Here is a 17502-nt window from a genome sequence, read left to right on the forward strand (position 1 = left end):
TTGCATAAGTATTCACTCCCTTCAGTCAGCATTTAGTAGGTGCACTTTTGGCACCAATTACAGCCTTGAGTCTGTGTGGATAGGACTCTATTCTTTGCACATCTGGACACAGCAATTTTTCCCCATTCTTCATATTACAAAACTGTTCAAGCTCTGTCAGGTCACATGGAGATCAAAAGTAAACAGCCCTTTTCAAGTCCAGCCACAAATTCTCAATTGGATTGAAGTCTGGACACTGACTTGGCCATTCCTAGACATTAACTTTGTTGCTTTTAAGCCATTCCTGTGTAGCTTTGGCTTTCTGGTCATCGTCTTGCTGGGAAACAAATCTTCTCCCAAGTCAGTTCTCTTGCAGACTGCATCAAGTTTTCTTCCAGAAATTCCCTATATTTTGCTTCATTAATTTTACCCTCTATGTTCAGAAGTCTTCACAGCATGATACGGCCACCACCATGCTTCATGGTAGGGGTGGTGTGTTTTTGATGATGACAGCCAACCATAGCATTTAGTCTACTTCATAGCATTTAGTCCTGCCTCACCAGGATACTAACCCACCAGCAGCTGGACCTTCCAGATACAGGTGCTTTTTTCAGTAAAATCAATTGAAACACCTTGACTGCACACAGGTCTCCAAAAGCAGATCTCCATTTAGTCTAGTCAAGTCAAGTTTATTGTCATTTCAACCACAAAACTGCTGGTAGTAGTAATAGGCCTCTGTTAGTCTCGATAGACCATGGATTTGCACCTTGGAAAGTTTCCAGGGCGCAGGCCTGGGCAAGGTTTTTTTATGGGAGACCGGCAGTTGCCCAAGCTGCAAGTCTCCCCCTCTCCACGCCACCGATGTTGTCCAAGCGAAGGGTGTTAGGACCCATACAGCTTGGCACCGGTGTTATCGCAGAGCAACGTGTGGTTAAGTGCCTGGCTCAAGGACACACACGCAGCCTCAGCCAAGGCTCAAACTGGCGACCTTCAGATAACTAGAGAAACGCCTTAACCACTTGGCCACGCTGCTGGTACAGTACACAGTAAAAACAAAACGATGTTCTTCCTGGACCCTGGTGTTACATGAAACAACACAATACTACACTAGACTATGTGAGACAGCACAAGGCTACACTAGACTATGTAAAACAACATAAAAACTGCACTAGACTACAGAGCTGCACAGGACTACATAAAGTGCACAAAACAGTGCAGGGCACTGCAATAATTAACAAACAAGACAATAGGCACAATAGAGGACAAATTACAATATAATGATAAATGATGTAGATGTCAGTCTAGACTCTGAGTATTGAGGAGTCTGATTGCTTGAGGGAAGAAACTGTTGCACAGTCTGGTCATGAAAGACCGAATGCTTCTGTACCTTTTCCCAGATGGCAAGAGGGAGAAGAATTTGTGTGAGGGGTGTGGGGTCCTTCACAACACTGTTAGCTTTGTGGATGCAGCGTGGGGTGTAAATGTCTGTAATAGCGGGAAGAGAGACCCCTATGATCTTCTCAGCTGACATCATTATCTGCTGCAGGGTCTTGCGATCCGAGACGGTGCAATTCCAGAGCCAGGCAGTGATGCAGCTGCTCAGGATGCTCTCGATACAACCCCTGTAGAATGTGGTGAGGATGGGGGGTGGGAGATGGACTTTTCTTAGCCTTCACAGAAAGTAGAGACGCTGCTGGGCTTTCTTGGCTATGGAGCTGGTGTTGAGGGATCAGGTGAGATTCTCCACCAGGTGAACACCAAGAAATTTGGTGCTCTTAATGATCTCAATGGAGGAGCCGTCAATGTTCAGTGGGGAGTGGTCACTCCGTGCTCTCCTTAAGGCAACAACCATCTCTTTTGTTTTGTTCACATTCAGAGACAGGTTGATGGCTCTGTACCAGTCTGTTAGCCGCTGCACCTCCTCTCTGTAAGCTGAATCATCCTTCTTGCTAATGAGACCCACCATGGTCGTGTCATTGGTGAACTTAATGATGTGGTTCGAGCTGTGTGTTCCAGCACAGTCGTGGGTCAGCAGAGTGAACAGCAGTGGACTGAGCACACAACCCTGAGGGGCCCCCGTGCTCAGTGTGATGGTGTTGGAGATGCTGCTCCCGATCCGGACTGACTGAGCCAGTCAGGAAGAATCCATTTGCAGAGGGAGGTGTTCAGGCCCAGCAGTTTCAGCTTTCCAATCGGGTGCTAAGGAATGATTGTGTTGAATGCAGATCTTAAGTCTGTGAACAGCATTCGAACAAATATGTCTTTTTTGTCCTGGTGGGTTAGGGTCAGGTGGAGGGTAGTGGCGATGGTGTCATCTGTTGAATGGTTGGGATGGTATGTGAAATGCAGGGGGTCCAGTGAGGGGGGCAGCAGGGTCTTGATGTGCTTCATGACGAGCCTCTCGAAACACTTCATGATGATGGATGTTAGTGCAACGGGACAGTAGTCATTGAGGCAGGACACTGAACGCTTCTTCGGCACGGGGACGATGGTGGCGGCTTTGAAGCACGTTGGAACGATGGTGCTGCTCAGGGAGATGTTGAAGATGTCAGTGAGAACATCTGCCAGTTGGTCTGCACATCCTCTGAGCACTCTACCAAGAATATTAAACACTAAGTACACTGCAGATGTTGTGGTCAAATCAACACGTACAACAAGGTTAGGTTAAAAACCAATCAGAAGAAACTCCCTGGTCCACACATCCCTCCCCACAGATCTCCCACCTGGCACTTATCCCTGCAAATGTAAGTGCTACACCTGTCCCTACACCTCCTCTCTTACCACCATTCAGGGCCCCAAACAGTCTTTCCAGGTGAGGCAACACTTCACCTGTGAGTCTGTTGGGGTAATCTATTGCATCCGGTGCTCCCGGTGCGGCCTCCTCTACATCGGCAAGACCCGACGCAGATTGGGGGACCGCTTCGTCGAGCACCTCCGCTCTGTCTGCCACAACAGACAGGATCTCCCGGTTGCCACCCACCTCAACTCTGCTTCACATTCCCATTTGGATATGTCCATACATGGCCTCCTCTACTGCCATGATGAGGCCAAACTCAGGATGGAGGAGCAACACCTCATATACTGTCTGGGTAGTCTCCAGCACCTTGATATGAACATTGAATTCTCCAACTTGCGGTAATTTCCTCCCCTTCCCTTCACCCATCCCAGTTTCACTCTGCCTCCTCCTCCTGCTGCTTATTACCTCTGATATTTCTGCCTTCTTCCACTTCACAGTGCTTTCACCTGACATTCCTTCTTCACCTTTCCTGCCTATCCCCTCCCCCTCCCCTTGATCTTTCCTCTGATTGGTTTTTAACCTGACACCCGCCAGCCTTCTTCCCACCCTCTCCCCACCTTCTTTATAGGGCCCCTGCCCCCTCCCTCTTCAGTCCTGACGAAGGGTCTCGGCCCAAAACATTGACTGCTTGTTTCCACGAATGCTGCCCGACCTGCTGAGTTCCTCCAGCATGTTGTCTCTGCCAGGAATATTGTCTGGTCCAGCAGCCTTCCATGGGTTGACCCTGCAAAGAGTTTTCTTCACATCGGCCACGGTAAGATGCAGCACCTGGTCACTGGGAGGAGGAGTGGTCTTCCTCATCACCACGTCATTTTCCACCTCGAAACGAGTATAGAAGTTGTTCAACTCATCTGGGAGGGAGGTATCACCCGCACAGGCAGGTGATGTTCTCCTGTAATTGGTGATATCCTGGACGCCCTTCCACATGCGCCGCGTGTCACCGCTGTCCTGGAAGTGGCTGTGGATTTGCTAGGCGTGTGCACGCTTTGCCCCTCTGATGGCCCGGGATAGTTTGGCCCTCGTTATTGTTAGGGCTGCCTTGTCACCTGCTCTGAAAGCTAACTAATTATGTGACTTCTGAAACCAATTGGCTGCACCAGTGTTGACTTGATGTGTCATTTTAAAGGGGATGAATACTTATGCAATCAATTATTTTGTGTTTTATATTTGTAATTAATTTAGTTCACTTTGTAGAGATCTGTTTTCGCTATGACACGGAAGAGTCTTTTTCTGTTGATCAGTGTCAAAAAAGTCAAATAAAATCCACTGCAATTCAATGTTATAAAACAATAAATCACAAAAATTTCCAAGGGGAGTGAATACTTTTTATAGGCACTGTATATATTGTATTATCTGGAAAAGCACTTGAGTTACAGAAGCACAGAAGGTTATCACCATAGTGTTCGTCAATGGAATTAAACCCTCTCGGAGTCTACAAAACACCAGAACCAGTCCGACAAGTTTGCGCAAGAAATCCATCAGCTAATTATCCAATAACACTAAATGCTCTTGGGTTGTAAACACCACCACTCTCAGGGCAAAATGAAAGATCTGCAGGCAGAGATCCAAAAGAAAAAAAAACTAAACAAGATATGGTGGCTGGAAGAGATTGAAGAAACTACCAGCAGCCAGAAGTCAAGGACTCAGGAGCAAGCAAAATCCCTACCAAAGCTACTAACACATGGCAAGAAAACTACTTCTGAGATGAATTCTCTTGCTGGGGAGCATCAATGATGCTGTAGTTATGCTCATTTTGAAGAAAGGATACAAATCTGATAGAAAAAATCAAGAGGAGAAAGGCAACTGATGGCAGTGCACTATGAGCCATTTTAAATCCCAACCTGAGACACTGTTGGAGGGGTCAAGTCCTTAACAATTCCTTGGCCATTGGAGAGTTGAGAGTATAAATATGCGAATTGCAGCCGGGGGATGCAGTCAGTGGGCTTGGCCATCTGATGAAGATTTGCAGAAGGGTCTTGGACCAAAATGTCAACATTTCATTCTCCTCCAGAGATGCTGCCTGACCTTCTGAGTTTCTCCAGCAATTTGTGCGCATTGCTCAAGATTTTCAGCATTTGCAGAATCGCTTGTGGCTTAGCCATCTGTGAATTGACAGCTGACAAACGAGCAATTTGCAAAGAAGCACGATTTGCTGCATTCCCATTACATAACATTTAAAGATAGAGATAGCATAAGTGATTGTTCCCAATTCTATGCATCTTAAATAGACTTTGACAACCAAGTCCAGCTCCTGGCTTCCACGTGTGGCTTAGCTACGGAGGAATCACCTCTACTGACTGGAGAAGAGGAAAACCAATGGCTTCGGACAGATGGGGCTGATCAGCCATGGCTAGCAGCTCATCCAGAAGAAAGAAAAATTTCATCTCTAACCTCCACTGCATTGTCATGCCCAACCAACAGAGGGCCTCATAATAGCGCAACACTATTACAGCTTGGGACACCAGATTTCAGAGTTCAATCCCAGCATCCTCCAAAAGAAAATTTGTATGTTCCTTCCCTTGGAATGCATGTTTTTTTTTCCCCAGGTGCTCTGGTTTCCTCCCACAGTACAAAAATGTACCAGTGGGTAGGTAATTGGTCATTGTAAATTGTTCTACGACAAGGTTAAGGTTAAATCAGGGTTGCTGGATGCTATGGTTTAAAGGGTTGAAAGGGCCTATTCTGTGCTGCATTTCCAGGTAAATAAACATATATCTAAAAACTGATGCTGGCTCACATATCGTGTATTCTCAGCATTTTTTTTGTAAATAACTGTGTAAAGGATTAATCATTCTGCTTGTTGAACAACTCATTACAATAGTGGCCTTGAATATAAGAGCAATGGTCACAGGAGCTTTTCTTACTACAATGGGAACACACCATGAGACTACAATACTGTAGGAACACAGTGAACACAAGGCCGGGACTCATGAAGAGTAGTGACACACGATGATCAGTCCTAATCCAATGATTTGAGATGGGGCTATGTATTGGTCCACTTACTGCAGCATTTCATACCAGTTGTAAGGGTATAACGGTAAAGTGGTCAGGGGTGCTTGGGCTAGTTTTTTCATGAAGAACACCATAGATCAGCCGAATGGATGGTTTGCTGTAGTGAGAGCGGCCAGCACACACCTTGAGAAGTATTTTAATGCTTAATCTGTACTATCTTAATAAGCGTAGTTTTGCAGTTCAAAGAAGATAATTGTTGTCTCTGTCTTTCTTTCTCATCAGGTTGGATCCAAGAACCAATTGTTTTAATGAAATGTGGCCAGGACACTTACTTAAACACAGTATAGGAATCAGGGCTGAACTTTTTGATAACAATCAAGATAGATGAAACACACAAAGCTGAACTTCTCTAAATGGTCATTATTTTTAAATGCATTTGAGTGAGACTAGATCCATTTAAGATAAGACAGATATGAGTGTCTTTTGTTTTGCATTGGTACAATAGTTTTTCTTCCATTGTTCCCTGTGCTGTCCCTTTACATTTAACATATTAAATCCACAGGCTGTATATATTCAGCGGCCACTTTATTAGGTACACCTGTATACCTGCTCGTTAATGCAAATATATAATCAGCCAATCAAGTGCAGCAACTCAATGTATAAAAACTTAAAGACATGGTCAAGAGGTTCAGTTGTTGTTCAGACCAAACATCAGATTTGGGAAGAAATGTGATCTAAAAGACTTTGATCATGGAATGATAGTTGGTGCCAAAAAGGGTGATTTGAGCATCTCAGAAAATGATTTCCTGGGGTCGCTAGAGTTCATAGACAATAGTTCAATAAACTAAAAAAAATCCAGTAGACGGCAATTCTGTGAGTGAAAATGCCTTATTGTGAGTGAAAGAGGCCAGAGGAGAACAGCCAGACTGGTTCAAGTTGACAAGAAGGCAACAGTAACTCAGATAACCACTCCTTACAACAATGGTGTGCAGAACAGCATCATGTTGAAGTGGAGGGGCTACAGCAGCAGAAGACAATGAACATAAACAGTGCCTTGTAAAAGGTATTCAGCTCCCAACTCTGTTCATATAAATGAGCATTACAACAAGGGATTTTGATCAATTTAACTGAGAATTTTTAATTGTGAATCACATGCTCCCTTTTCCCCTCACAGTAGAGCCCAAAAAACAGGGAAAATTGAAAATCCTGAAAAACTAAAAATTCAAAAACTGAAATGTCAGCAGTTCAAAGGTATTCATCCCCATTTGCTCAGTACTTAGTTGAACACCTTATTCAACTTTTTGAATAAGTCTCTATCAGCCTTGCACGACATACTGAAGCAAGATTTGTCCATTTCTCCTTGCAAAATTGCACAAGCTATACCAGATTAGTTGGGGAGAAGTGATGAAAGCAATCGTGAGATTTTGCTAGAGCCGTTCGATCAGGTTAAGGTCAGGTCTCTGACTGGGCCACAAAAGGACATCAATTGTCGAGATTGTGGAGCCATGAACTTCACTTCAGTTACAGCCATTGACTTCTGAAGCTCACTCAGATTGACTGTTGACATCACAGTCGCTTCTCTTTGCCATTCTTCTCTGGCAACAAAGTTTAGAGTGGCAGCCAGACTTCAACAGTGGGGCTGTGGTTTCACATTTTTTCCACTTTTTCATGATGGACTGCACTAAGGTCTTAAGTATGTTAGTGCCTTTGAGATGGTCCTGTACTCTTCATTTGTGCTCCTCTATTATCATTTTCCTGAATGTCTTGAATGCTCAGGTCTTCATTTTGGTCTGGTCTGTTGAAAATCTTTCATACCATTAGATCTTACGGAGAGAGGAGGTGATCCTCCAAATTTTCTACATTTACAAATTAGGTGAGTTGATAAGGTTCACCTGTATGTTCACCTGAGAAAAGTTAATGTATTGATCACAACGGGGATTGATACTTTTTCAGCCTCAGAATTTTGGTTTTTAATTTTTAGTAAATTATTGACAAGTTTTGAATTTTTTCTTTTGATATGACAAGATGCATAATGTTTTGTAGATCAGCTTAGAAATTTAGAAAATGAGAGTAAAATGTGTAAATGGTTGTGGAGGCTGAGTACTTTTTCAAGGCACTGTACTCAGTGGACACTGGGTATAGGAGGTACTAAGTTTAAACTTCTATTGTCCGTAGTTCACAATATAAACCAGTGCATCCCAAATATTTTTGGGTTACTACACCCTTGACTCTCAGAGCACATCCCCAGTGGCCAGCCTCTCCCTTTCCAGCCATTACATAAAAACTATAATTTCAATTTACAATGCAAATTGAAAGAAAATAGGAACTGTAAATTCAAAACCATGACAAATAATTGTAAAAATTAAAGCTACAAATAAAATTCTTTATTTCTAAAAACGATTCTCATCAACAATTTTAGAGTGCACATTGGTAGTCCAACTATTCACTACTTCATTGCTTTTTCTCCTTTCAATGAGATGGATGGGCTTGGTGCAGTGATACAGCTTCTCAATATGAGACTGAATGTCACTCAGGAGTCAGACTCCAATATTCAGTAGCTTGCAGTTTGTTTCATTGTTTTGAAAGAAGCTGGGTGACGGAACTGAAACTGTGTTCCACTAAATATAACATTGGGAAGGTAATAAAGAATATTTTGACTGCTTTTCATAGTGCAGGATAGGGTTCAGAGATTTTTTTTCTGCAACCAAAAGTCGTGATATAATTTTTTGTAGCTTGGCATCAGCTCAAAGTCATTTTGAAGCAAGATCAGTTCTTCCTCCATCCTTCCTATTAATTTCTCATTACAAATATTCAGGAATGGAATTATTACCCAATCTAGAATTTGGACGCAGAGAAGATCCAGAAATCTCTTGGACATATGTTTATGTAGCTTACTCAGGTGTGCACCATATACTTGAAGATCATCATCTACAAGTCTTTCTTCCCCTTCCAACTCAGGCTCAGAAACTGGAAAAGGGTGTGATGCCAATGTTACACTTAAATAGAATCAACTTGCACAGAAATGCAGAGGCAACTGTTTTGATTTTGACAAGATTCACATCATTTCTTTGCAATTTAAGGTTGATTTCATTAAACTTACTGAATGATTCTCCCTTGCAAAGAACAAGACTTGAACTAAGCTTTCATCTTTAATGAACCATGCATTACCTAGCAAAGTTGACTCATCCAACTGCAAATTGCAAAGCAAATTATGTTGTCCAAAGTATGCTGCACATTGTGTCTTCCACATTCTCAGGCATTTCATCTAATTGTCTTAGAACAGAGTTGACGCTGAGGGAAATCACTTTAATTATTTGGTCTGGTAATTTACGCAAAACTGTTCTCAGAACCTCCCTTACTGCTGGCAGAATCAGTTCCTCACCAATTGTATGGGCAATGAGATGTTGTACAAAGCATGTAAATCATCACTGTTTCATTGTGAAATGCTGGCAAACATGTTTTGAAGTGTTTTCCATTTCTGACAGTTGCATGAAAAGACCAAAAATAAGCCAAGTTCATGATTGCTTATCAGAATGTATTCCCTTCAAATATTCAAGGAGTCTTCACATGCAATCAAGACCATTCAAAAGGGTGGATTCTGAACTTTACCTCATTAAACACCATACTCTAATTAATAGGAACTGCATGGAGTCGTACCAGCTAACACTACTATAGTAGTGAATGGTAATAATATGTGGGATGGGCACAGAAAAACATGATTTCTTCAGTCCACATTTTTTATGATAGGCCAAATACAGAAGTGTCACAATGCACTTCAACTTCTATAATATACTTTGAGCAAAGACTAAAAGAACAGTGAATTAGCAAGATATAAGGTGATTATGTGATCAATCAATTATGAGGCACTGAAGATCTGAAGCACTTATAATAAGTTATTCATTTCTTAAAGTAAGCCTGTAATCCCTCATCTAACACCTTGGTACTGAGTCACCCACGCCCCCAACCACTTTTTATCTTTATTGTCCCAGGAGGTGATATCATCCACTTTAGGAACCACTGATATAAATAGTTGCAACACCCTTGGAAGAGTGAAGAACAAGTTTTCCATAATGCTTTTCAGAAACCTAAAAGGGATATTGTAGTAACTAACATAGAGCATTAAGAAAACAAAGAAAAGATGATCATGATGATTTATGATTACAATGTTGCAGAAATCTCACCACAAATTCAAATCCAGCGATAGTTGTGGATCCAACAATGGAGAACTCTCCACTACGCTTGGTCTCTTGAATCGTGATGTTGATTTTGGTTGAACCAACAGGTTGATACACTCCAGTAACTTCCAGTTTACACACCAACCTAACAGAAAACACAGACAGCAATTTTCCATCAACTCAGAAACAAATCAGTCAGATCTTTATGCACAACAGAGTTAACCCAGCACTCTTACTCTTCACAAGCCCCATGATCAAGGACCACCACCATCAAAACCATGCTCTCTTCTCACTACTACCATCAGGAAAGAAGTAAAGGAGCCTTAAGTCCCTCACCACCAGGTTCAGGAATGATTATTACCCTACAACTATCAGGCTCCTGCACTAGTGTAGATAACTTCACTCACAACAACATTGAACCAATTCCACAACCTATGAACTCAGTTTCAAGGACTGTACTAGTTAGTTTTATCTTTTTTTTTTACTTCCACAAGTTTTCTTCTTTTGCACATTGTTTGTCTGCCTTTGTATAGTTTTTCCTAAATTCAAATGTATCTTTATTTTCCTGTGATTGTCTGCAAAAAAATGAATCTGAAGGTAATCTGTGATGACACATATATACTTTGATAACAACTTTGATCTTAAGTTTGCAGTGGTTTCCTTTTTAACCATGTAACACCCTGGCAAAGGTTTACTGATAATGTAATGGTTGTTCTGTAGTAGCAGTGTTTGGGTTATGGCTAGAGATAACGGGGGATTTGGAATGTTCACCATCCAATGAAGAGAGTGCTTTTCTCTTGTTGTATGCCTGAGTGCGAGGTGATCTCGGTCTTTTGTTTGTCAGAAGATGAAGAGAGGAGATGCCTGAAAGGAGTGGACTTGGAGTGGGGCTGGGAGTCAACAAAACCCAGGAAAACCAATGGAAGACCACCGGACAGGAAACCGTGAGCTCCAACATGCATGTTAGACGGTATCATTAAAATGGGCCCTTTTCTTTTTGTTTTTCTTTACTAACCCTCTAGTCAAATTAAGAATTATAGAACTAAATTGTTTAATTGCATATGGTGTACTGTCTGTTATTTCGTGGTACTGATCTGTAACAGGGTAACACATCACGCAGCATCCACACAAACAAGAGGCTTTGCACCTCAATTTTCACACGTCTGGCAAGCCGCCAGCCAAACCTGAGGGTTACAACCATGACTACATGAAGAGGCTGGTTTGATGAAGTGGAGAAGGTGCTTTGAATTCTCCACACAGCCACTAGCAGCCTCTTTGCTTTTACCTAGACCTTGAACAAAGATAAGGAAGACTTTCTTTAGCCAGAAAGTTGTGAACCTGTGGAATTCATTGCCACAGATGGCTGTGGAAGCCAAGTCTTTGAGTATATTTAAAACAAAGATTGATAGGTTATTGATTAGTCAGGACATTAAAGGTCACGGGAGAAGACAGGAGAATGGGATTGAGAGAGATAATATATCAGCCTCGATGTAATGGTGGTACAGACTCAATGGGCTGGGTGGTCTAATTCTGATCCTACGTGTTGTAGTCTTAACTTTTGATTCTGACAATGGTCACTGCAACAAGATCTGAAGGTGGGGCAAAATCACAATGTGTCCACTATAGACATGGAACAATGAAAATTATGGAGACCCCTACACAACCACATTGCTGCATTCTTTACCCTTTCTTCACACTGATCGTCAGGAATATGATTCAATTTCAACATACAGTCAGCCCTCCTTATCCGCAGCGGATTGGTTCTGAGACCACCCCCCCCCCCCCCCCCCCCCACCGTGGATACCAAAAAATGCGGATGCTCAAGCCCTTTATTTAACCTGTCTCAGTACGTTGGTCTTTAGGACCCGGCACAGCTCTGAATCTGCAGTGTTTCTGTTCACGAAAATAATCACGATCACAATTGAAAATAAAGTGGAAATAATAAAGCAATTGGAAAGAGGTGAAACGCCATCAGTCAATGGAAAAGCATTAGGCTACAGTCAGTCAGTCAACAATCGGAATAATTTTAATGGAGCATGTGAAAGGCCCTACCCTGATGAAAGCTACAATTATTACTAAGCAATGCAGTGGTTTAATTATTGGAATAAATACGTTTCTTAAGTGTTTTATATGCATAGAAAGGTAAAATATATACTAAGACAAATGTTTGACTAACTGATATTAAATAATACCCGATGTGCCTATTCCAACTTCAAATCCGACTTAAAGACGGACTCAAGATTAGATCTCATTCATAACCCAGGGACTGCTTCTACTTTTAAATCATCTCTAGATTACTTATAATACCTAATACAATGTAAATGCTATGTAAATCGTTGTTATACTGTATTGTTTAGGGAATAATGACAAGAAAGAAATAGTCTGTACAAGTGCTGGAGAGAGAACTTTCAGGTTTTCCCAATCCGCGGTTGGTTAAATCTTCACATGTAGAACCTGCAGATAAGGAGGACCAACGGTATAAGAAAAACTTGGATAGGCACATGGACAGGAAGGATATGGAGGGCTAAGATCCAGGTGCAGATCAATGGGACTAGGCAAAATAATCAGCATAGACTAGATGGGCTGAAGGGCCTGTTTCTGTGCTTATAGTGTTCTCTGACACTTTGAATCATATATCGATCATAATAGCTTGCCACATCAAATTCATTGTTCACTGGTGCTCAAACTTGCATTGATTCCAAGGGGCTCCCTTTGGAAAGAGAACCCTTCTCAGAAAGGGAATTGATTTTGAACAAAGAGACAATTAAGAAAACATACCTTTTTGCATTGCTGATTTCAGGCAACACTCTACAAGGACGGCTTCCGACTCGCACCACGTGGGAGGCTGCAGTGATATCAGGGCCATTTGGAGATTTGAAGTCCCAGCCACACAGAGTGAGCTCCGTCTCTCCATTGACAGGAGCACTTTTGGGAAGAAACTGAAATTCACAGAAGAAGGAGATGTTGTAATGTATCATAAAACTTGCCTTGGGGAGAAAATCTAAGTTTGATATTTACTCCTTTTTCAAAATCAGAACCATGAATATTGTCCCTTTCATTTGCAAATTTTTTAATTTAGTAACATATAGTAACTTTATGTTTTTGCATAGGACTGCTGCCAGAAAACAAGATATAAGAGTCATAATAAACCTGACCCTGAATCTGATTTTTTTTTGTTTCTCAGCATATGAAATTGTCAAATTGAGAGTGAGTGGGTTTCTTAAACCATTGCAGCTGATGAGCTGTGTTGCCTCAGTTTCCTGTAGGAGTGTGATGCAGAATGTTCATACACTTGGTGTATCATTTTTATTCACTTTCAGAACCTGGCATTATAGCAAGACCAGCCTAATCCCCATCCATAACTTCCCCTGAGTTAGTGGTGATGAGCTTCATTCTCAAACTGCTGTGGTGAAATATCCAACAATGCTCTTGAAGGGGACTTTTTTTTAACAAGTGCTGTTCCAGAATTCAGGTCACACAATTCAAGGAGAAACAATATTTAAATAGTATGTAATTCACTGATGGACTTGCAGGTATTGGTCCCTATGTGCCAGATCCCTGGTCCTTCGAGGCTGAGGTTTGGAAGGCATTGATGAGGAGATTTGATGCATTGCTATGATGAATTTTATGGATACAGCAGATTAGATCCACACTTAGCTACTCTCACAGGTTATGCCTTGTAGATAGTAGTAAGATTTAGAGTGTTGGGTAGGTGTCATTCACCAGGAATGGATGGAACAGCCACCCTATTTACATAGCCAATCTGGTTGGATTTCTGGTCCTGCTTATCATTTAGTCAGGTAAATACTGAGAAAAGATATACAGCGATGACCTAAATTATATGGAATATAATTATATGGCATTGAGTTGGGGGTGATGTATTAGCATGGATAGAGGATTGGTTAACCAATAAAAAGCAGAGCTGGGATAACTGGTTGGCGATCAGTGGCGAGTGATATGCTGCAAGGGTCGGAGCTGGGCCCACAATATATATTAATGATCTGGAAGAGGGGACCAAGTGTGGTGTATTGAAATTGGTTGATGACACTCTATTGAGTGGAAAAGCAAACTGTGCAGAGGATACAGAGAGTCCACAGAGTGAATAGGCAAGAGTCTAGCAGCTGGAGTATAAAATGTGAGGTCATCCACTTTGGAAGGAATATGTCAGATCAGATTATTATTTAAATGGTGAAAGACTGCAGCATGCTGCTGTGCAGAAGGACTTGGGAGTGTTTGTGCATGAATCACAAAAGACTGGTTTGCAGGTGCAGCAGGCTATCAAGGAGGCAAATGGAATGTTGGCCTTCATTACTAGAGGGATTGAACTTAAGAGCAGGGAGGTTATGCTACAATTGTACAGGGTACTGGTGAGGCCACACTTGGAGTACTGTGTGCATTTCTGGGCTCCTTACTTGAGCGAGGATGTACTGTCGTTGGAGGCGGAGCAGAGGAGGTTCAACAGGTTGATTCCAGAGATGAGGGGGTTAGATTATAAGAAGACACTGAGTCACCTGCAACTGTGCTCACTAGAATTAAGAATGAAAGGAGATCGTATATAAAATTATGAAAGATAGAGATAGGAAAGTTGTTTCCACTGATAGGTGAGATTAGAACTAGGGGAAATAGCCTCAAGACTCGGGGGAATAAATTTAGGATGGGGATGAGGAGGAACTGCTTCTCTCAGAGAGTGGTGAATCTGCAGAATTTTCTGACCGATGAAGCAGTGGAGACCACCTCAGTAGATATATTTAAGGCAAGGTTGGATAGGTTTTTGCATAGTAGGGGAATTAAGGGTTATGGGGAAAAGGCAGGTAGGTGGAGATGAGTCATTAGTCAGATCAGCCATGATTGTATTGAATGGCAGAGCAAGCTTGACAGGCCAAGTGGCCTTCTCTTGGTTCTATTTACAATGTTTTTATGCTGAAGAAATATGATATTAAATTAGAGCAACAACTTCTGATAAAGGTCCTGACGAAGGGTCTCGGCATGAAACGTTGACTGTTCATTCATTCCCATAGATGTGGCCTGACATGCTGAGTTCCACCAGCATTTTGTGTTTCTTACTCTGGATTCATTTTAATTGTTTTAATTTAGAGATACAGCACAGTAACAGGCTCGTCTGAACCAATGAGCCCCAGATGCCCAATTACTCACAAATAACCAATTAACAAAACCCATGCAGTCACAGAAAGTATGCATGTATAAGCTCCTTACAGACATTGATGGAATTGCACCTGCGTCCAATTGCTATAACTACACTACTGTGTATGCAGGCAACAACATAAGTTTCGGAAGGTGCAAATATTTCTGCAGTATATTCAACATTTCAAAAATATTTGAGTATTATTGTAAATACTGTTATGAAGGTACCACAGCTCTGAGGGGCCGAAGGAGCGGGGGCAGCCCCCTCCTTCCGGAGAATCGCAAGATCGCTATTAATTCGGGACTCGGAAGCGAGAGACAATGCAACAGTTTTGACCATTGTTCGTAGGGGCACCTGTGTCACATGCATGTCCCGGCTACGTGACAACTATCATGGGCATGAATACCCCTCGAGCAATGTGGGGGTGGAGGTTGCATCACCCTACTTTGATGGACAGCCACAACTCGGCAGGTAAAGATAAAAGGGGGGCGGCAGGAGGCGGTACCCCAGAGAGAGAGACGCTCCCGAAGAACTCGATCGCTCAATGCTCCCGAGAGAGCTGGAAGCCGCGCAACCCCACATGCGCTCCTAACTCCTTTGGCCTAGGGAGAGGGTGACTGATGATACCGAGAAAGACATCGCACTGAAAAAGGGGGAAACAACGCTTCCCTGATTTAACGGAGTGGCTGCGTAAAGACCCGGGCAAGTTCTCTTTTTGTTTTCACCGATCCCTCTAAAACACGTGAAACCCAGCCGGAGGGCAAAAGTCTGCAGACTTCTGAGTGACTTTTATATTTCCAACGGACAAGATATTATCCCCTAGACAACAGTCGAGATTATTTCATAATGATGATTCTTGCTATACCCGCGTTTTAGATTGAGTTTTACTGCCATATAAGATTTGAATGTTTGTATTAACCCTGCTTTTTGTGCTCCCCTTTTGAATAAAATGTTTGAAAATAGTGCCATCAGACTCCAACGGACCTCTCTATCTTTGCTGGTGAGTTATCCAGTTACGGGATACGTAACAATATATTGTTTGATTAAGCATTCTTTGTTTACATAATTCCTTACTAGTTATATGTCACTAGTTATATGTAAGGAATATATGAACAGCATGTGCCATTATGCCACCGCCTCACTAAAAATACGAAAGAAGAACTAAGTAGGTAAATTCCCTGGTTCCTGTGTTTTTTTCCCCCCAGTTTCTGGAGATACAAAACATAACAATTTCAGTAAATTGGTTTACAAAGATCACCCTAGCAGTCTTACCATGAATATATATCCACTCTGAAGCATTTTACTGTAATTTAACAATCAATTAAAAGCAAGCAAAGAATTAATGGCAGAGTAAGGGCCTTTTGGGGGCTGGAAAGATAATCTATCACTGGAGACAGAAGATGTAGGCAAGATTCCGAGTCAGTTCTTCGCAATGATGTTGAATTTGTTAACAAGTAACATTAAATTCTGGTGAACTGGGACACATCAGCACCAGTACATTTCAGCCCAGTTAAGCAGCTGTCCAAATTAATCAAATTTTCATGAAAACCTTTAAAAAGGTATAAAAAAGACAAACTGAGAAACATTGTATTTAAATGAAATACAGAAAAAATTAGATAGATACTTCATTGCTCCCATTTGAAATTACAGTGTCACAGTAGCATTACAAGTGCATAGATATATAAATATTAGAAGGAAAGTAGAAAGAATAAAAAATAAATTATCTCAAGCAGTCTAACAGGAGGGGGAGTCATCACTTCCCTAGCTATGGGTTGACTCATAGAGCCTGATGGCCAAGGGTAAGAATAATCTGACATAGTGCTCTTTGGAGCAGCACTGTTGTCTTAGCCTATTACTAAAGGTGCTGTTCAGTCAAGGTGGCCTGCAGAGGGTGAGAACACTCCCAATACTACTACAGGACCATAAAACCGGGTATTCATAATTGTTATCGACAGAGGAATTCATCCAGGGTACACAATGAACAAAGTTAGCGCAGACACCTAGCATAGATAATTGACTACCTACTTACAATGCTATCAATGACTGCATCCTCTAAATCTTCATATTCATTGCAACATTCAAGTGGATTGTTGATACCTTCAAATTCTTCGTAGTTCCCAATTTGAAGTAGTAAATTTATTTCATTTTCACCATTTCTGGCATCTCCAAATCTAAATGCTTGAAACCACAGTGAGCAGAATAGTTCAGAATTTTGCTTATCACTGATGATCAATGACTGGTGCTATTTAGAAACTGCTCTCTCAATGCAGGGTGTAGCGTTTAATACCCACACATCTGCGCATGACTGCACTTTAGTAGAACTGTTCAGCAATAGTCTCCTGCTCCAATTAAGTGTCATAGTGTACCAAATAAACAAAGGGAATCCTGGAAATTTTCTTGTTTAGATTTTGTGCTTTAAGATTTATCCCAAATAAATGGCTGTCCCAATTAACTGA

General features: G+C 41.8%; 1 protein-coding gene across 5 annotated transcripts in view; it reads right to left on the bottom strand.

The window, feature by feature from the left end:
- Positions 1-17502, bottom strand: part of mst1rb (macrophage stimulating 1 receptor b) — a 318451-nt gene that overhangs the window by 147767 nt on the left and 153182 nt on the right. For all 5 annotated transcript variants that reach the window (XR_009506864.1, XM_059944606.1, XM_059944605.1 and 2 more), the window contains exons 7-8: positions 12682-12842; positions 9910-10048 (exon numbers count right to left, since the gene is read on the bottom strand). Coding sequence is in view for 4 of the 5 variants with exons in the window: in XM_059944606.1 (XP_059800589.1) it covers positions 9910-10048; positions 12682-12842 (300 nt within the window). In the remaining variant the exon portion in view is untranslated. The remainder of the gene's footprint in view (positions 1-9909; positions 10049-12681; positions 12843-17502) is intronic.

The sequence above is a fragment of the Hypanus sabinus genome, chromosome 19 (assembly GCF_030144855.1).
Source record: "Hypanus sabinus isolate sHypSab1 chromosome 19, sHypSab1.hap1, whole genome shotgun sequence".
Taxonomy (NCBI): Eukaryota; Metazoa; Chordata; class Chondrichthyes; order Myliobatiformes; family Dasyatidae; genus Hypanus; species Hypanus sabinus.